At 54.8% G+C, this 19,693-nt stretch overlaps 2 protein-coding genes across 4 annotated transcripts; one reads left to right on the top strand and one right to left on the bottom strand.

Annotated features, from left to right (window-relative positions):
- The first annotated feature begins 805 nt into the window (after nucleotides 1-805).
- Nucleotides 806-9,432, top strand: TMEM151B (transmembrane protein 151B). 3 transcript variants are annotated; one of them, XM_077999839.1, is made up of 3 exons: nucleotides 806-1,234; nucleotides 3,554-3,848; nucleotides 5,413-9,432. In XM_077999839.1, exons 2-3 carry the CDS (start codon nucleotides 3,576-3,578, stop codon nucleotides 6,535-6,537), a joined length of 1,398 nt encoding a protein of 465 aa, XP_077855965.1. In that variant the 5' UTR covers nucleotides 806-1,234; nucleotides 3,554-3,575; the 3' UTR covers nucleotides 6,538-9,432. The 3 variants fall into 3 exon arrangements, with proteins under 3 accessions (XP_077855965.1, XP_028703339.1, XP_028703338.1); XM_028847506.2 differs by having other exon boundaries at nucleotides 3,408-3,848; XM_028847505.2 differs by lacking the exon at nucleotides 806-1,234 and having other exon boundaries at nucleotides 2,265-3,848.
- TCTE1 (t-complex-associated-testis-expressed 1) lies at nucleotides 8,750-18,189 on the bottom strand. The gene is made up of 4 exons (XM_001099848.5): nucleotides 17,790-18,189; nucleotides 16,203-16,771; nucleotides 12,105-12,554; nucleotides 8,750-10,367 (listed from the first exon to the last, which is right to left on the bottom strand). Exons 1-4 carry the CDS (start codon nucleotides 18,064-18,066, stop codon nucleotides 10,158-10,160), a joined length of 1,506 nt encoding a protein of 501 aa, XP_001099848.1. The 5' UTR covers nucleotides 18,067-18,189; the 3' UTR covers nucleotides 8,750-10,157.
- Between the last annotated feature and the right edge of the window lie 1,504 nt (nucleotides 18,190-19,693).

Below are 19,693 nucleotides of genomic sequence, written 5' to 3'. Positions count from 1 at the left end.
GGGAATGCAGGCAAGAGCAGTGTGGGATGGCCTGAAAGGATAGCCTGCTTGCAATGGCTCAGCCTGGCCTGCTTCCTACACCCACAAGTCGGAGCCTTAGAAATTGTCCAGTCAATTTCCTCACTGCACAGATGAAGAAATTAAGGCTCAGAGAGAGGAAGGCACTTGCCCAAGGTCACATAACTCCTTAATGACAGAGACAGGATTGAGAATTAGAACTCAGGTTTCCTGCCCTCCAGCGTAGGGCATTGCACACACTTCACTGCTTCTCTGGAGCTGCTCTTTTAGGGAAGGAAGATGGTTCAGTGAAGGCCGGTTCCAATGTCCTCCCTCTGCCCTCTGTTAGTCCTTTCCCACCTCTAGCTTCAGTCTCTTCCCTTTCACCCTATTCCATTCCTCTGGAAGTCTAGCTTCTGCTTTAACCCTTCACCATGCAACTGGGAGTAAGGATCTTCCCTAGGGTTTCAAGGATCAAGTTCCTCTCCCCACTCCTGTGCCCCAGGAACTTGGGGGAACCAGAGATGTGTGTGTGTGTGGCGGGGTGCTGTTAGTTGAACCTCGGGGACCCAGTCCACGGAGAACAGATGGAGAGGAGTTGCGGCATAGATTCTCCCAAGATGGGAGTGCGGGAGGGAGGTGCAGTGAGCAGGGCTGGGAGCGGGGAAGGGGTGTGGGGAGTCCCTGTTGCTTTACCCCTTCGGGGGGTGGTTATTAGGTAGGCTTGGGAAGGCGGAGTTTGGGGGGCTGGGGGCGGGGCTCGGCTGCGCTGGGAGGAAGGGGGGGCGCGCTGGCTCCAGCTCGGCTCAGACAAAAGGCGGCGGCGGGAGCGGGCGGGAGGCGGAGCGGCGCCGCGAGGGCCTCAAGGTGACACCCGCCCCCGGCCCCGGCCCCCCCGGCCCGGCCCCCCTAGCCTGCCTCCCACCCCCAACCCCCAGCCCCTTACTCCCGGTGCCCTTTCCGGGCCCCCTCCCCCCGGCGGGGGGTGGGGAGCAGCGAGGGCCCCGCCCCCTCCCGTCCTCTCCCCAGGGCCCGCGCAGGATGCCCCCGGCCCCTGGCAGCCCCCCGGGAGGTCCTGAGCTCGACGCGCCCCCTCTACGCCATGTCCCCCCCTGGCTCGGCTGCGGGAGAGAGCGCCGCCGGCGGCGGCGGCGGCGGTGGCGGCCCCGGAGTCCCGGAGGAGCTCACGGCGGCGGCGGCAGCGGCGGCGGCGGACGAGGGCCCCGCCCGAGAGGAGGTGAGAGTCGAGGGCGCCCCTTCCCCGAGCGCGGCCGCAGCCTGGCCCCCCATCCCCCATCGCACGCGGCCCCCGCCGGTTCCGCCGCAGCGCGGCCGGCGCCCCGCACCCCGAGCCGGCAGCTGCAGCCGCAGTCCGCGCCGCCGCCCCCACCCGGCGGCGGTCCGCGGTGCCGGGGAAGGGGCCGCGCCGGGGGCGGGGCTCAGGGGTCCCGGGCAGGGGGAGGGGCCTAGGGGCGGAGCCTCGCGGACCCTGGGCTTATGAGAGAGGGGACTAGGCTCTACCGGGGTGGGGACGGTGGCAGGGATCCTGTCTCACAGAGGGGGATGCTACCCTGAAGGCCAGGAAGGGAGACCTGTAGGGGCTACAGAACGAGGAGGGTACCATGGGGAAGTGGTGGTGTTACCTGATCTAGGACCCTAAGGAGGTCAGATGTGTACAGGGGGATCCCCCCTGTGGTCATTGGGAGTGTGTGTGTGGGAGGGGGGGTGTGCACCTCTCACGAGGCTCCTGCTGCTTCCTCATATCCCTAGTTGGGGTCACTAGTCCTCAGTCCTCTGAACCTGAAGACAAAGAGACGGAGGAAAGTACCAAGAGCACCCCCACTCCAGCCTCCCATGCACACTTGTGCACACGCATGCACCCTGCACTAGGGCAGAGGCACACAAGAGGGGATAGGCCTGCAGGTAAAGCCCCTTTCAGAGGTACCCACATGGGGACAAGCGCACAACCAGGTAGGCACACGAAGGGGCCCATGTGTTCATACCTCCTAAGGACAAGGCTCCCCGAAAGGCACATGTACCCTAACCTCCTTGTCCACATGTATTGTGTGCTATTTCCTAGCTCGCCTAACTATCCATACTTCTAGATCCAGGGCTCGATGCCTATTATTGTACCTTCTTTTCCACTCTTTTCCTCTCTTCCCTCTCTTCCCTGGCTGGCCTCTAGGTCAGGCTTGAGGAATTGAGGGGGTAAGTCAGGATCCCAGCAGGCAGCTGTGTGTGTGTGTGTGTGGTGGGGGGATGGGTTCCTAAAGCTAGAAAGCAGAGAGGAGGGGTGGGAAAACAGGCCACTACAATAAATCAAACTCAACACTCAATTAGGATGTGGCTGCTGGGGGCCAGCACCACGGTAGGCACCTAGGATGCAAAGAGAATGAAGTGTGGGTCCTCAGGAGTACCCAATCTAGTGGGGAGCCCGACATGTAAACAAATCCTGGGCCAACCCTGGGACAGAATGTGCCAAGTGCTTTAAAAGACAGGCTCCAAGAGAGTACCAAAAATCATTTTCTCTTGACAAATTGCTGGGCTTCAAACGTTGTCCTCGCTACCCTGGTCCCACATCCCCTATGCCTGTCTTCTCCTCAGCCACATGCCTCTGCCCTTCTGGATACCTCCTCCTGGACTGCCTGCCGCTCAGGGACCCCAGCCCCCTCCCTCCCATCCTAGGACAAAGGGAAGGATGTCAGGGCACAGGAGGAAGACTCACAGGGGAACCAGGGTCCAGAACATGGGGAATGAGACAGGGCCTGGGGTTCTCTGGAGGCCCTTCTCCAAAGGAGGTGTTAGGCTAATTGTGAGGGTTAGGGAGGTGGATGGGTCGGAGGGGAGCAGCTCCTCTAGAACCTAGGACTGAAACAAATCTGGAAGTGAGGGCCCCACTTGTTAAGTGGGGAGGTGATGTCAGTGGGTCCCTCCCCCTTTTCTAGAGGACCTGGAAGGGGTCTGGGCTGGGGACCTGCCTTCGCTGATGCCTGTCTGTCTGTCCTCCCCTGTCTTCCCTGTCCACACCTTCTCCTGTTTCATTGCCCTCTTTATGTCTGTCTCTGGACACTCTCTGGGTACCGTCCTATCCATCTGTGTTTGCTGCCTGGGCCTCCATCTCTGGCTCTGATCTTTCTCTGCCTCTTGGGGTGTCTCTCTCTGCACTTGCCTGTACTGGCATTCTGGTCCCCTTTCCTATCCTCATGGCTCACTCTGTGTCACTTCCATTTCTACCTCTGGCCCCTGACTTCCATCTTGGTCTCACCTTTTCTTTCCATATCCTTGTTCTCTTTGCTTGTTATTTCTGGTGCTGGCCTCTGCCCCTCCATCCCTGCATCCATCTCTGTGCTGGGTCCTGCCTGCTCTCACTTCCCACTCATCTCGGCCCCTCTCCCTGCCCACCTGAGCAGCAGCGTCCCATCCAGCCCTCTTTCACCAAGTCCCTCTGCCGTGAGTCCCACTGGAAGTGCCTCCTGCTCTCGCTGCTCATGTACGGCTGCCTGGGGGCAGTGGCCTGGTGCCACGTCACCACAGTGACGCGCCTCACCTTCAGCAGCGCCTACCAGGGCAACAGCCTCATGTACCATGACAGCCCCTGCTCCAACGGCTATGTCTACATCCCCCTGGCCTTCCTGCTCATGTTGTACGCCGTCTACCTGGTGGAGTGTTGGCACTGCCAAGCCCGCCATGAGCTGCAGCACCGTGTTGATGTGAGCAGTGTGCGGGAGCGTGTGGGCCGCATGCAGCAAGCCACACCCTGCATCTGGTGGAAGGCCATCAGCTACCACTATGTCCGCCGCACCCGCCAGGTCACCAGATACCGCAATGGAGACGCCTATACCACCACCCAGGTGAGGAGCTGGTGGGGAGTGCAAGACATTCAACATGGGAGGTGGCACTTGGCCCTGCCTTACTCCCTCCCCACCTCCCTGGGGGGAAGGTGGGAGGAGCACAAGGCAGCAGTGAGCTCCCATGAGCATTGCAACAGCAGGGCAATAGCAACAACCATAGTCGTAACAGCAAACAACGACCAGGAGCCAGGCTCTGCTCTAAGTATTTTACACACATCAAATCATTTATTTAACCCTCATAATAACCCTATGAGGTAGGCAGGTATTCCCATTTTGCAGATGAGGAAACTGAGGCCTGGAGAGTTTAAGTAACATGTCTAAGGTCAAATAGGCAGTATGTGGTGGAGATGAGACTCGAGCTCAAGGAATCTGGCTCCAGGATCTGTATACTGTTTAGTGCTTAATGGGTCTATTTGGTGATTAATGGCACAGTGTGGTGGCTCAGGCCTGTAACCTCAGCACTTTGGTGAGGCAGGAGGATCTCTTGAGCCAGGAGTTTGAGACCAGCCTGCCTCGTGGCAACATAGTAACACCCCATCTGTAGAAATAATAAAAAGAAGTAGCTGGTGTGGTGGTATGCACCTGTAGTCCCAGCTACTCAGGAAACTGAGGTGGGAAAATCATTTGAGGCTGGGCAGTTGAGGCTGTAGTGAGCTGTGATCACCACAGTGCAAGACCCCATCTCAAAAAAAAGAAAAAAGAAAAAAAAATTAGTGCTTAATGGTTGGAGATGGCTTCACATGCCCAATATCATAGCATGCTCTACCTATTCAGTGAGGTGACTGCTACTGAGTTCTCTTTCACAGGTATGGACACGTAAACTCAGTGACTTGTCTAAAGTCTGCTGCTCTTAAGTGGTAGTGCTAGGCTCAATCCCAGCTTCCTGGATCTCAAGTTCAAGGGTCTAAGAAGAGGTGGGCATAGGAAGTCTCACTGGGGGTGGGCAGGTCAATCAGCACTTTGTGGACTCGCCAGGATGAGACATATTGGAGTCCTGGAGGAGACGTTCCCAGATGTAGGCCATCTGTCTTAGTATAAGGATCAACAGACAGAAGCCTGGGGCCGGTGAGAAGCAGGAAGGAGGCTGAGTGATAGCTATAGCCTGAACAGGAAGACTAGAGACAGAGGGGTTCTTTAGGGAGTGCTTCTGGGGAACCCATTTGGAAACACAATTGTAAAAGGGAAGAAAGAAGAAGAGAAGGCTGTTTGTGGTGATGCGGGAGCACTTTGGAAAACAGAGGCAGTGGCAAATGGATCAGGCAAGCCAGAGGGGCAGTTCCTGGCCAGGGCCTGACCCCTAGAGGACGCAGGGTTTAGTTAGAATTTAAATACGCACAGGTGGGGCTGGTTCTAGTCCGGTCCTCACGTCTGATTATGCAGAGGGCGTCAGTTGCTCTGCAACTCGGAAAGATCCTAACCAGCTCCAGCCGGCACCTAAACCAAGACAGACTTAGGGTCCGACCAGGCAACCAGAGCAGCGATGGGGCGGGCGAGGGTGAGTGGGCAGAAGCGGGCACCGCTGACGGGCTCCTCGCGACCCAGCCGCCTGCCCCCCGCGCCGCAGGTCTACCACGAACGCGTCAACACGCACGTGGCGGAGGCCGAGTTCGACTACGCGCGCTGTGGCGTCCGCGACGTGTCCAAGACGCTGGTGGGGCTGGAGGGCGCGCCGGCCACGAGGCTGCGCTTCACCAAGTGCTTCAGTTTCGCCAGCGTGGAGGCCGAGAACGCGTACCTGTGCCAGCGCGCGCGCTTCTTCGCAGAGAACGAGGGCCTGGACGACTACATGGAGGCACGCGAGGGCATGCACCTCAAGAACGTGGACTTCCGTGAGTTCATGGTGGCCTTCCCGGACCCGGCCCGGCCGCCCTGGTACGCCTGCTCCTCGGCCTTCTGGGCCGCGGCGCTGCTCACGCTGTCGTGGCCGCTGCGAGTGCTGGCAGAGTACCGCACGGCTTACGCACACTACCACGTGGAGAAGCTCTTTGGCCTGGAGGGCCCGGGGTCGGCCAGTAGCGCGGGCGGCGGCCTCAGCCCCAGCGACGAGCTGCTGCCCCCGCTCACCCACCGCCTGCCGCGGGTCAACACGGTGGACAGCACGGAGCTCGAGTGGCACATCCGCTCCAACCAGCAGCTGGTGCCCAGCTACTCTGAGGCGGTGCTCATGGACCTGGCGGGGCTCGGGACGCGCTGCGGCGGGGCGAGCGGCGGCTACGCGCCCTCGTGCCGCTACGGCGGGGTAGGCGGCCCGGGCGCGGCGGGCGTGGCTCCCTACCGGCGCAGCTGCGAGCACTGCCAGCGCGCCGTCAGCAGCTCGTCCATCTTCTCGCGCAGTGCCCTGAGCATCTGCGCCAGCCCGCGGGCCGGCCCGGGCCCCGGTGGGGGCGCGGGCTGCGGGGGCAGCCGCTTCTCGCTCGGCCGTCTCTACGGCTCCCGACGCAGCTGCCTGTGGCGCAGCCGCAGCGGGAGCGTCAACGAGGCCAGCTGCCCCACGGAGCAGACGCGGCTGTCCAGCCAGGCCAGCATGGGGGACGACGAGGACGACGACGAGGAGGAGGCCGGGCCTCCGCCGCCCTACCACGACGCCCTCTACTTTCCAGTCCTCATCGTCCACCGGCAGGAGGGGTGTCTGGGCCACAGCCACCGGCCGCTGCACCGCCACGGCTCCTGCGTAGAGACCTCACTGTGACCTCCGTCCCCGGCGTGGCCCGCGCCGCCCTCCCGCCTGCCCCTCGCCGGACTGTGCTCCCTGTGCGACGCAGGGCGAGTCATCACGGTGACTGAGGCCGCGCGGGGGGCAGGGAAAGGGAGGTGAGGGCCGCAAGACAGACCCGGATGGGGCCGAGACCCCTGTCGTCCCTGTACATAAAGAGACCGATGGGTGGGAGGGGGTCGGCTGCTTCCCGAGATCCCCCTGGCAGAGTCATTCTTCCAGCCCCACCCCTGAGTTCCTAAAGGGACACCTCCCTCCTGTCCAGCCCTTCAACAGATCTTCTGACTGTTAGATGACAACCCTACCGTGGGGCCCCGCGTTGGGCCTTGTCTGAAGGGAGAGGCCCTGGCGTGCGGCTGGGAGATTTAGAGGCTGTGGAGAAGGGAACTTGGGGTTTTCCTTCTTCCGTGGCCTCACTCCCCTGGGGCCTCTCTCTATGGAGGGAGCAGTGGTTTGGTGACCAGCAGGCTGGATTCCAACTAGCTAATGCATTTAGCGGGTCTGAGGCTGGGGCCAGGTGTCAGCCCCAAGCCTCCATCCAACACCGTGGAAATGTTGCTGCCCTCTTCTTGGCGCTGACCCCAAGATTGGGGTTTCCCTTCTGCCGCTCCTTCCGCTGTTGTTTATCTAACTGGGCCCCCACTCCAGGTCCAGAGGAACTGTGCTCACCGCACGGACGGCACTCATCTCCCGCTCCCTGGTCCTGCAGAGCTGTTGCCAGGGTGCAGTGGGGAGGAGAGTGAAATGTGGAGGGCTGTGTACCTCAGTCCTTTCTCTAAACTCTGCAGCCTCCCGGCAGGGGCCTCCTCACCTGGGTTCTGGGTGTGTACTCCCTTTAGAGAGTGTGAGATACACCCGGGCGGCACTTGTTAAAGCTGGTCAGGGCGAGTGACTAAGGGGAGAGAGCATGACATAGACCTGGGTGACAACGGGGACCTCTGGAAGCAGGTGGGAGTAAGAGAGAAGAGGGTAGTGGAGGGTAGAGGAAAGGACTTCCAAAGGTGGGGTGTCTGTGGGGGCGGTCTTTGCCTCCCTAAACCTGTGCAGAGGAGTGGAGCGTGCTTTTCCCTCAAACACATCTCGGGGGGCTGAGGACGTTGTCACAAGTCCCAACTGGAGAAATAATTCCAATGGCAGGGTCAGAGGCAAGCATTCTCTAAATCTTGCCCAACCCTTCCATCCTCCCCTATCCTATGAGCTGAAGCCCTGCTGTGTGTCCCAGGGTCTTCAAAGGGGCATCCTGCCACCACCCCAGGGTGCTGGCCCCACATCCTGTTCCCCTAAAGCTCTGACACCGCCTTCTCTCCCTGTGCGCACCCCACCACCTCCACCCCAGTGTGCTTCAGTGTGCATGTCTGTGAACAGCCCTCCTGCCCTCCCAACTCCCCTGGCTAAAGTCTCCCCAGCAGATTTAGTGCCCAGGGCTTGAGCTCACATTTCAGGCTAGAGAGGATAACCCTTGGGCCACCCACATCTCTCACCCCTGATGCTGCTTACATTCGCCTGAGCCATCAGAACTCCTCCTTCCCCTCCTTCAGCCCCTGTCATCTTCCTCCAGCCCAGCCAGGCCTGCACCACCAACTGTGTGGCCTCCACCTATGCAACATCACCTCTGGCTCCCCTTCCCTTCTTCCTAGGGAGAGGGGCCCAAATTGTGGGGATACCATGGCCCATGGCTTCTAAAGGGTTTAGCTTTACTCTCAGGTAGAGATGGCTGAGTGAGGAGGGAGAAGAGACTAGAGAGAGAGAGGCTTGGGCAGGGGAAACGGCTGCCCACCAGGTTTCCCTGGCAGTAGTGCCCACCTGCCTATCAGCACTGAACCTGCCTGGATCCCGAGTCTGTGCTCCTTGGGGGCCTGGCATTTGGAGCACCCTTCTTTCCTCTGATGGACATCTGTGAGGTACAGGTGGTGAGCTGCGGCCTCAGGCTCCATTTCTTAGCCAGCTGGCACCCGGATGTCATGCTCTGTGTGGGGACAGCCTGGCCACCTCAGGGCTCCAGGGGAGGAGGAACATGGCTCCTCCTCCCTCAGGCCTGTTCCTGAGACAGAGCCTGGTCTCAGAAGAGGGGAAGGGGGGACCTCTATTATTATTTTTGCCTGTATTGACCATTTCTGCCTAGGTCGTCTCAGACAGCCTCATCTCCCACACACGCACAGACTTAGAGAGAAACCAATTCTTTGGTCTATTTTCTTGGTAGCTTTATTGATTGCCAGGGAAAACAAAAACCAGAAAATTAATCTCTAAAATTAAACTTTACACTGAATGTTCTTGTTTCTCTAATTAGAACCTCTGCTAGCAGCTGTGGCTATACACACACACACCCTCACACCTACACGTTTGCACTCTGGAACTGTCAGAGGGTGTCAGGCACACAGACTCTAGGTTGCCTAGACAGGCATACACATGCAGTCACTCCCAAGCCCCCTTTGGTGCTCTGCTTAGCGTCTGCTTAGTGGAAGGAGTCCCTGGAGAGCAGGCACTCCTGGATTGGGGTTGTAGCCCATGACCTGCCCTTTGGGGACACAGTTCTGGAGGCTCTGGGCCAATCAATCAGCCTGAGGAGGATGGGGAATGGCGCTCAGCCTGAATCAGTCAGCTAGGTCTCTTGTGGTCCTGGGGGCTGATGTGATTCCTGTAGGTGTGGCCCCAGGGTGGACAGCTACAGAGTGATGGGGACTCATGGAGGGCACCTAGAAGGCTCCATGTGGCCTGGGGACAAGGGCTTGTGGGGTGGGCTGGGCCTGGCTGGGGAGAAGACAGGTCTCTGTCAATTGGGTGCATCACACTGTGGCCTTTTTGTCGTGGATTTAAGCGCAAAGATTGTACAAATCAAACTGGTGGATAATAAAGTTGTGGATGACTCACTGACTTCCTGTCCCAGTGTGGCACTTCTTTCCCTCCCTCCCAGGGAAGCTCTCTGGGGTGGGTGGCAGGAATCGTGTCATCCTTCCCTGGAAGTCGTCATCTACAGCTGCCTCCCCAGAGGAGGCCACTGGGTCTGAGTCCCTGGTGTCATTTCGTTGTCCCCGTCCCAGGTTGGGGGTTGGGGAAATAGGGGATGGAGTGGCCTATAGAACTGGATCACCTAAAGCAGAGTCAAGCAACAGGGAAATGCATCTACAGGGCTGAGGGTGGCAAAGAGAGCCAGACATAGGTCTGCTGTAGCCAGAGCGTGCGCGCGTGTGTGTGTGTGTGCGTGCGTGTTTGAAGATCAAGGATCTGTTTGGTAGAGAAGAAAATGGTGGGGAGGGGAGTCAGGGAGGCAGGCAGCCCCCGTGGGAGAATCTGGCAGGCACAGTCCCTCACACACCTCTCTGACTTCCCTATTCCTGGAAGAAGTTGGTCATTTGTGGGGGTTCAGTAATATCCTTTCCCTGGGCACAGGGGCTGGGTTCCTACTGCATACCCTTTCTTCCCCCATGCCAGTCTCCCTTTCCTGCCTCATGTCTCCATCCATACAACCCTTGATCACTCCAAGGATATTCACGGTCCCCCTCCCTGCTCCCTCTGAACCAGAGTGATAGTCTGCAGCAGGCATGGCAGGGGTATGAAATGAGGGACAGGGCTGGGGCCATGATCCAAGTCAGGTCATTTTATCCCACAGAGTTCTCAGGGCCATTGGCAGTGATGGTTGACATGAAGTGGCTGGGATTCAAGGCCCGCTGGCGGGCTGCTTCTCGGTTTGCATAGAGGGCCTGGCCAATGAGGTACTCGCTTTCCTGGGCCACATCTGACAGGCGCAAGTCAAATTCCAGGAGGGTCTTGTTGTCCGACATGCCTTCCAGGAGCTGCTTCCCACCGTCCTGGGAGAAGGGTGCAAAGGAAGGGGTCATATACATCACTACCCAGGATCTGACATACATAACTACACATTTTCATGTAGATGTGACTAAAACATAAAGTTTCACAAAACAATACTTAACCTTTTTGTGACGCATGCTGACATATTCTATTCTTTTCCATTTGAAAAATGGTAGCCAATACCCACTAAATTGATTTCTCAACCCTACTAGCTTGAAAAACATGAATCTCTGGCAATGATGAGAATTCCATTCCTTTGGTTCAGCCATGGGCATGTGGGACAACTCTAATGAGATGCGAGGGGGAAGCTGAGAGGGGGTGGCTTCTGGGAAGGTTCTCCTCACTCCAAAAAGAGAAGAAAAGGGAGCAGGTGTTCTCCTGTTTTCTGCCTCTGGGCATGTCCCTATGTGAGATGTCAGAACTGTGGCAGCCATCTTGGGACCGAGAGAAGCACTAGAGAGGCCTTAGCCACGAGGCTGGGGTGGGCAGAGCAGAGGGTGGCACTGAACCCAGGGGTTTACCAACCCTACAACCCTCTAATTCTGGTTGTGGGAGACACTGAATATTCCTCCTGCTTAAGGCCATTTCTGGTTAAGCTTTTTATTACTTGCAGTCAACAGCACCCCCTCTAGAAAATGTGTGTGTGTGTCTGTGTGTGTGTGTGTATGTGTGTGTGTGTGCATGCACATGTGTGTATGTGCCTGTGTAGGTGAGCAAGGTTCTCATGGGGAGGTTTAGCAGAGGGTTCAGTGACCTAACGGAGGGCCCCGCTCAATGGTCATCACAGCTCCAACCCCTGCTGGGTTGGGTGGGCTAGCCCCAATGTGAAAGAATTTCATGTTGGGAGGCAGAATGCCACCATTCTGTGGTTGTGACCCAGCAGTGTGTTGCAAAGTCAATTTAATGGGTCACAGAAGCATTTAAAAATACAATAGAGTAGAATGTAAAGGAAAATATCAGCATATATCACGTCATAAATTTCAAAATTATGTTTATGTTGGTGTTCATGTAAATTGCATTTTTTTTTTTTTGAGATGGAGTCTTGCACTGTCACCCAAGCTGGAGTGCAGTGGCATGATCTTAGCTCACTGCAATCTCTGCCTCCTGGGTTCAAGCAGTTCTCCTACCTCAGCCTCCCGAGTAGCTGGGGTTACAGGTGCATGCCACCACACTGGGCTAATTGTTGTATTTTTAGTAGAGATGGGGTTTCACCATGTTGGCCAGGCTGGTCTCAAACTCCTGGCCTCATGTGATCTACCCACCTCAGCCTCCCAAAGGGTTGAGATTATACGCGTGAGCCACTGTGCCTGGTCATAAGTTGCATTTCTTACTCTTAGACTTGGTTAAGAAAGTTTGAGAGATACAGTCTATTAGAAAGGACTCAGGATTTCAATCAATCTTGGATTTGAACCACAGCCTTGCCACTTTCTACTGACTTGATGCCCTTGGGCAATTCATAATCCTCTCAGACTTAGTGTTCCATCTAGAAAGTAGGGTTAAATATACTTAGTTATATACTTAAATATATTTAGAGTTAAATACGCTTAGGGTTAATATACAGTTACTTAGGTAACTGTAAGGATTAAAGGAAAAATAATAATCACTGGGATACACAGTATGTGTGCATACTCGATGCGGTATGTAGTATGTAAAGTCTGTGATCTTCACAATTATCCCACAAGTACTCCTGGCAGTCGGATTCCACACCCACCCTCACAAGCCCAGAGTAGGTGGCTCACCAGCCCGATGTGGTTGCAGGACAGGTTGATGCTGGTGAGTGTGGTGTTGATGGCGAGCACCTGCGACAGGAGTGTGGCGGTGGGTTCAGACAGCTCATTGCCACCGAGGTGCAGTGTGGTGAGGCACTTGTTGGTCTGCAAGGCATGGGCAAGAGCCTGGCCACCCTCATCCTCGATGCAGTTGAGACGTAGGTTGAGGGAAATGAGGTTGGTGTTGTGTGCCAGAGCATGAGCCAGCGACTGGGCACCAGGCGCACGCACCTGGTTGTTGGCCAGGTTGAGCACACGCAGGCGGCTGTGGTTCAGCAGCTTGGCAGCACCTCGTGCACCACGGTCCCCAATGAGGTTGTGTGACAAGTCCAGCTCCTCAAGGACTGGGTGGTCCAGAAGACTTCGAATTATGATGCGTGCTTTGTCATCATCCACCTTGCTTCGGGTCAGCTTGAAGATCTGTGGGCAGGCAGAGGGTCTATGGCACCAGGGATAATCAGCCTGCCCACCTAGATCTTTGGCAAACTTGGCTCACCTAGTGTTGGCCACCTGGTTAGGTCATGGAGGGGGCCAGGCCTACCAGCATGGCAGAGTAGTGTAGAATTGGTGGCAGGTAGTAGGGAGGAAAGATCACTGTTTATTGAGCAATTACTACATGCTTGGCTCTTTCTTTTTTCTTTCTTTCTTCCTTTTTTTTTTTTTTGATGGAGTCTCGCTGTGTCACCTAGGCTGGAGTGCAGTGGCACGATCTCGGCTCACTGCAAGCTCCGCCTTGCGGGTTCACACCATTCTCCTGCCTCAGCCTCCCGAGTAGCTGGGACTACAGGCGCCCGCCACCACACCTGGCTAATTTTTTGTATTTTTAGAAGAGTCGGGGTTTTACCGTGTTAGCCAGGATGGTCTTGATCTCCTGACCTCATGATCCACCTGCCTCGGCCTCCCACAACGCTGGGATTACAGGCACGAGCCACTACGCCTGGTCGCTTGGGTCTTTCATAACCATTATCTCTAACCTTCAGCATCTCAGTGAAGAAGAGAAAGTTCTCTCCATTTTGCAGATAGAAAATGGAGGTTTACATTATTTCCCCAGAGTAATACAGTGATTGAAGCAGTGGAGACAGGTTTGGAATCCAAGCCTGCCTGAGGCCTCAGCCGCTCACTGCATCCTCCTCTGCCAGCCAAGATCCACCAGGGCAAGGAGAGGACCTCTTTGAAGGAGGTTCCCAGGGCAAGAACCAGGGAGAAAGTGGGGAGGTGGAGAAGCAGGAAAAGGATGAGATAAAGGAATGAAGGAAAGGGGATGGGGCTGGCAGTATGAATATTGTCCATGGGAGCCTCTCCCCCTCACCTTCCTGCTGGCTTGTCCTGCTCCTCTCTCTCCCTTGAGACCTCTGAGTGTCTGACCTCTCTCTCCCTACCCTTCAGTTCACTCCTCTTTATGCTCCTCTTACCCAGCTGAGTCTTTTGTGTCTTTTCTCTTTTCATTGCATCTCTCTGGCAAAGCCCTACCCTGGATCAGCCCCACTCTCTATTTTCTGCATGCCTGTGCGCAAGCAACTGACAAAATAGAAAACATCAGCTGACGGGACTGGTTGCTATCACTGGAACCACCAATAGGCTTGTAACGCTGCATGCCAATCTAACTATATTTCTCTGGCCAAAATACCTGCCTATAATCTACAACAACTATTTCAGCTTTTTGCAGCCTCCTCATAATTCAGGGGCCTCCTTGCTGAGCTCCCTCTTTCAGCAGGTGAACTCTCCTCTTGCCTTCCCAGCCATTGAATGGGAACCTGTCATTTTCCTGATACCAAGCACTGACTTATTGGTCTATGAACCCGTGCCTCTCTTCTACATTCATCCCCTTTCTTGCAACTGGATGGAACCTTACACTGGTTTTAAACATGTGTGAGTTATTCTGAAGGAACCCAAAGCTCTCATCTGTTATGGCTGTACCTTTCCTCCTTCACAGCCAAGTTCTTGAAAGAGCTGATCACAGCCACCCATTCCTCACTTCCCACTCTCCCCAGACACCACTGCTATCTGGCCTCTGTTCCTGCCACTCCACTGAAATAGCTCCCCCTCGGTGACCTCCACATTCACTAAATCCAGTCCTCAGCTCTATTCCACCCCGTTGCTCACTCCCTCTACTTGAAACATACCCCTCCCTTGCTCTGTGACACAATGCCATGTCCCCCATTTCCTCCTCCCTCTGGCTTCCTGGCAAGCTCTTCTTCCACTAAGACCACATGCCAGGCCTCTCCTTGTCTTGCTTTTGGCTCTCCCCTGTGAGACTCCATCCAAATCCAGGGCTGCAACTGCCACCTTCATGAAGACGGCATACATTTCCACATTCAACTCAGACCTCTCATCTGAGCTTCGGACCCTCTACCCGACTAACAAAATGACCCCTTCTTTGAGATGCCTCTAACTGAAACTTACACTCTTTCCCCTCAAAACCGATCCTCTTCCCACATTCCCTGTCTCTGCAAATGGCCCCTCCAGCCATCCAGCCTCACAAGCCAGACGTCTTGCACCTCACCTCCTTCTCCTTCCTTCTCCTTCAGATCCTCCCTATGCCAGTGTGGCCCATGCATGCCAGACACATGTCTGCCTAAATATGTCTTGACTCTCTCCACTCCTCTGAGACTCCACAGACACTACCCTCGCTGAAATGACCCTCACCCTCACCTGGATTTGGCAATGATCTCCTAGGTAATCTGCACGTCCACTGCTACCCTGCCCAGGCCATCATCCCTCACAGACGGAGTGACCTTTTCACGTGTGAAATCCAGTAATGGTACCTACCTTTTTGCCTAAAACACTTGGATGGTGTCCCAGAGCTCCTAAGGATAAAGACAGCCTCCTGGACAAGGCCTCCTTTACCCAGCAAGGCTGACCACCTCATACTCTGTGCCAGCCACACAGTCTTCTCTTTCTCTTTGAGCTGGCCAAGTTCACTCTGCCCATAGAGCCTGTATGCACTGCTTCCTCTGCCTGGAATGTTCCTCCCTCTGAGACTATAACTCCTACTCCTCCTTCTAATCTCTATGTAAGTGACATTTGTTCAGGGAAGCCTTCCCCTGCAAGGTCAAATGCTCCTTTATAATCTCTCATAAGAGTATCTCTTCTTTGTGGCATTCATCACAATTCAGGGGTACCAGAAAAAAGTACAGGATGCCCAGTTAAATATAAATTTCAGATAAATAAGAATGCCCCATGGAATATTCAGGACATATACTAGAAATTATTTGCTCTTTATCTGAAATTCAAATTTTTTGGAGATGGTCTCATTTTGTAATCCAGGCTGGAGTGCAGTGGTGTGATTGCAGGTCACTGCAGGCTTGAACTCCTAGGCTCAAGGCATTCTCCTACCTCAGCCTCCTCAGTCGCTGGAAGACTACAGGTGTGAGCCACCGTGCCTGGACCTGAAATTCACATTTAACTGGATGTCCTGTATTTCCATTTGCTAAATCTGGCAATATGATTGATAATTAGTGCCTTTATCCCATCAAGCTACAGAGGGCACAAATGGCACAATCTTGCTCATCCTTGAATCTTCAGCACCTAGGACAGGGCCTGGAGTGCATATGTTTGTTCAATGAAACAAACTGGTGAACTGGAAGAGCAGCACCTTGTTCATCTCTACACCCCCAGAACTGTGTATCTTGGTGCAGGGTGCAGGCGCGGTGGCTCAAGCCTGTAATCCCAGCACTTTGGGAGGCTGAGACGGGAGGATCACGAGGTCAGGAGATGGAGACCATCCTGGCTAACCCGGTGAAACCCCGTCTCTACTAAAAAATACAAAAAAAACTAGCCGGGCGAGGTGGCGGGCGCCTGTAGTCCCAGCTACTCGGGAGGCTGAGGCAGGAGAATGGCGTGGACCCGGGAGGCGGAGCTTGCAGTGAGCTGAGATCCGGCCACTGCACTCCAGCCTGGGCGACAGAGCGAGACTCCGTCTCAAAAACAAACAAACAAACAAAAAACACTTGGCCAATGAAAGAGAAGGAAATGGGAAGAAGGTAACAATAGAGGAGGAAGAGGAGGGGAGAGGGAATCTGAGAGATGCGGAGGAGGGGTGGGGGGAAGGCTGGGAGCAGACAGTACCTTGAGGGTGTGGCACGCCTTGATGGCAGCTGCCAAGGAGTGGCAGTCGCGGTAGGTGAAGAGGAAGAGATTCCACTCGAAATTCATGCCGCAGTCCTTGACATCGTACACCAGGTCCAGCTCCTCCAGGTGGCTCAGGCCAGCTACCAGATCGCCCAGTTGATAGTGGTCAACGGTGGGCTCCTCCATCTCTCCCTCGCTGCCTGAGTCCGACTGGTCGCCTGGCCGGAGCTGGGCCGGGATCTGCACCGGCGGAAGGAACTGATCGACGTGGACCCTGCGCACATAATTCCTGCAGAGGGGCAGCAGGTCGAGGATCACCGCGGGGTCCGTGGTGCCTGGGATAAAGTGCTTTAGCAGGTTCTCCAGGTGCCGCTCGAAGAACATGCGTTTCCAGCTGCCACCATGGTGGGCCACGTGGCACACGGGCCAGCGCTGCATGCAGCAGCGGAGCCAGTAGTTCTCATTGTCTATCAGGTTGGCGGTCACAGCCAGTGGTAGGTCAGGGGACAGGTGGTTCAGGACCTTCTGCTGGTGTTCCGGGAGCATCTGCTTCAGGATAGGGTTATCTTTGGGAACAGAGGAAGGAAAGCATGGGGTCACAGTGTTGGGGGACACCTCAACATGATGCCTCAGGCTGGGCCTGCCTGGGAGCACCAGGCAAAGGGAAGACCCTTCCCTGCTTAGGGGATAGACAGCCTCTCCTCTCAGGGGAGATCAGGGGGAGGGTGGGACACCAGCCTTTAGCTTTGGGATGTTCCCTGCCTGAAGGGGGACATCTCAGCATCTGTTCTCAGGGAGCTCCCAAACTGAGGAAGACTCTCAGGTCCAACTCTCAATTATCACCTGGTCTGATGGGGAATACAATTCCTGAGGTCAGAGGCTTCCAATCTTATTTGATTCATCCATTTCAAAACAAGAAATTTTTTGAGCACCCACTATGTGCCAGAAACTGGAGGTACCACTATGAGAGACTACTATGTCCCACGTGCTGGAGATATAAGAGTAAGCAAAACAGGGCTCTTCCCTTTTGGAGTTTATATCCAGTGAGGGGAGGCTGACAATAAACAAGTAAAATGAGTGAGACTGGGTGACAATAGTTGCTGGAGATGAAATAATGGCCCTGTCCTCAGACAGCGCTCCATCTGGTAGGAGAGGCTGGCAACCCATCTTTGGAAAGGATCCATATTACAGAGCACAAAATATGGAACAAACCAAGAGACCTTACATGGCATGGAAGACTCCATCAGAGTGGAGGGTGGTTCACTTGGGAAGGCTTTCTGGAGAAGGAAGTAGATATGGCTCAGGCTGAGTTTTGTTGGAGAGAGTGGAAAAGGCAAGGAGAGGGCAGAGGCATGGCGGGTGCAGTGTGGGTGGGAGCCTGGTGGGATCTACCAGTGGGAACAGAAGGAGAAACTGCCTTGGCCCTGGGTGGAAGGGAAGTGTTGAGTAGGTATGAGGATGCCATACGGGAGAGCAGGGGCTGCCCCAGGACCCAGGTTCTGCAGTCTTGGCTCCAGAGAGTCCCCACCCACCTTGCCCCACTCTTGGCCTTCTTCTTCCCACCCAAAGCAGGGACAGACTCACTCTGGAAGTTCCTGATGATGTGCTGAATGCAGAGCTCTGTGAGGAGGGGCACGATGGCCAGTGACCACTCAGGATCCTCAGCAATGATCCGGCGCATCCGATGGAAATTGGCCCCAGGATGTGGGTTTCTGGACTTTGCAGAGACTGGTGTGATTGAAGGCTTTGAGGGCTGTGGGCCTGTGCTTGAAGTGTGTCCGCCAGTGGAGGACTTGTCCTGGGTGGAGACTGAGGAGTGGCTGGGGTCCAACAATGCTGATGTTGTTACGGTCTCCTGCATGCTGGAGGCTGGTAATGTAGGGGCAGGTGGCCCCTGGATGGCCTTATGACAAGAAACTTCTCAGACTGGCAGGTCCTTGATACAGGTAGGGATCTGGAGCAAAAGGAAGAGGTAGTGGTGTTACTTTGGAGGGTCTTGGTGGGCATTTACTAAGAGAGGTGGTACAGAATAGTGCTTAAGGATCAGTCCCTGGAGTGAAGCAGATCCAGGTACACATCCACTGGTTATCTGTGTGACCTCGGGCAAGTTACTGAACCTCTCTGAATTTCAGATGCTGCCTCTTAGAAATGAAGGTCACAGTTCCAGTAGGATTATTTGGAGGAGTGGATAAAATAATGCATCCAAAGGGCATAATATATTATCTGACACATGAAACTAGCAAGGAGCAGCCCAAAATTTTAGATAATAGCTCTATAGCAATTACAGTAATTGCTCTGTGCCAGACAATCTTTTTAGTTCTTTATGCCTATTAATTCATGTGTCCTCAGAAAAACCTTTTTCAGAAAAGCCTTTTTCAGATAGGCACTTGTATTATTCCCATTTTTCTGCTGGCAAACTAAAGCACAGAGAGGCGAATTGACTTGCCCAATGTCATGCAGCTTAGAAATATTACGGGTGGGTTTAAATTCAGTCTGTCAAATTCATGCTCTGAACCCTACATTGGACTGGCCCTCTGAGGGTGAGGGGTGTATATTGCCAAAATACAGGTATAATAAAGAGCCATTCAACTCAAAACAGGACCCTGCACTAAGTATTTTATAGAACAGCAACTGCCTGATCCGTAGGATGGGGTTGAGAACAGCTCTGGCCAACAGAAATATAATGCAAGCCAAAATGCAAGCCACATATGCTATTTTAATTTCTTTAGTGCCCACATTTTAAAAAGTAAGGAGAAACAAGGCTGGGCGTGGTGGCTCATGCCTGTAATCCCAGCACGTTGGGAGGCCAAGGTGGGTGGGTCACTTGAGGTCAGGAATTCGAGACCAGCCTGGCCAAACATGGTGAAATCCCATCTCTACTAAAAATACACAAATTAGCCGGGCATGGTGGTAGGTGCCTGTAGTCCCAGCTACTCGGAAGGCTGAGGCATGAGAATCACTTAAATCTGGAGGGCAGAGGTTGCAGTGAGCCAAGATTGCGCTACTGCACTCCAGCCTGGGTGATAGAGCAAAACTCTGTCTCAAAAAAAAAAAAAAAAAAAAAAAAAAAGTAAAGAGAAACAGGTGACATTAGTAGTTTTTTTTTTTTTTTTTTTTTTTTTTCTGTCTTGCTCTTGTTGCCCACGCTGGAATGCAATGGTGTGATTTTGGCTCACTGCAACCTCCACCTCTTGGGTTCAAGTGATTCTCCTGCCTCAGCCTCCCAGGTAGCTGGGATTACAGGTGCCCGCCACCACACCCAGCTAGTTTTTGTATTGTTTTTTTTTTTTGAGATGGAGTCTCGCTCTGTTGCCCAGGCTGGAGTGCAGTGGCCAGATCTCAGCTCACTGCAAGCTCCGCCTCCCGGGTTCACGCCATTCTCCCACCTCACCCTCCTGAGTAGCTGGGACTACAGGCGCCCGCCACCTCGCCCGGCTAGTTTTTTGTATTTTTTAGTAGAGACGGGGTTTCACCGTGTTAGCCAGGAT

This window comes from Macaca mulatta, chromosome 4 (assembly GCF_049350105.2).
Source record: "Macaca mulatta isolate MMU2019108-1 chromosome 4, T2T-MMU8v2.0, whole genome shotgun sequence".
Classification (NCBI taxonomy): domain Eukaryota; kingdom Metazoa; phylum Chordata; class Mammalia; order Primates; family Cercopithecidae; genus Macaca; species Macaca mulatta.
This window is presented reverse-complemented; position numbering and strand designations above follow the sequence as displayed.

What these genes read in the sequence shown, in the direction of transcription:
- TMEM151B (XM_028847505.2), top strand. Translation starts at nt 3,201, where the DNA reads ATGGCTCACTCTGTGTCACTTCCATTTCTACCTCTGGCCCCTGACTTC. An exon ending in ACGCCTATACCACCACCCAG is followed by an intron (nt 3,849 to 5,412) that starts GTGAGGAGCTGG and finishes CCCGCGCCGCAG; the next exon opens with GTCTACCACGAACGCGTCAA.
- TCTE1 (XM_001099848.5), bottom strand. Translation starts at nt 18,066, where the DNA reads ATGCAGGAGACCGTAACAACATCAGCATTGTTGGACCCCAGCCACTCC. An exon ending in CATCATCAGGAACTTCCAGA is followed by an intron (nt 16,772 to 17,789) that starts GTGAGTCTGTCC and finishes CTGTTCCCAAAG; the next exon opens with ATAACCCTATCCTGAAGCAG. An exon ending in CCTGCAACCACATCGGGCTG is followed by an intron (nt 10,368 to 12,104) that starts GTGAGCCACCTA and finishes CCCTTCTCCCAG; the next exon opens with GACGGTGGGAAGCAGCTCCT.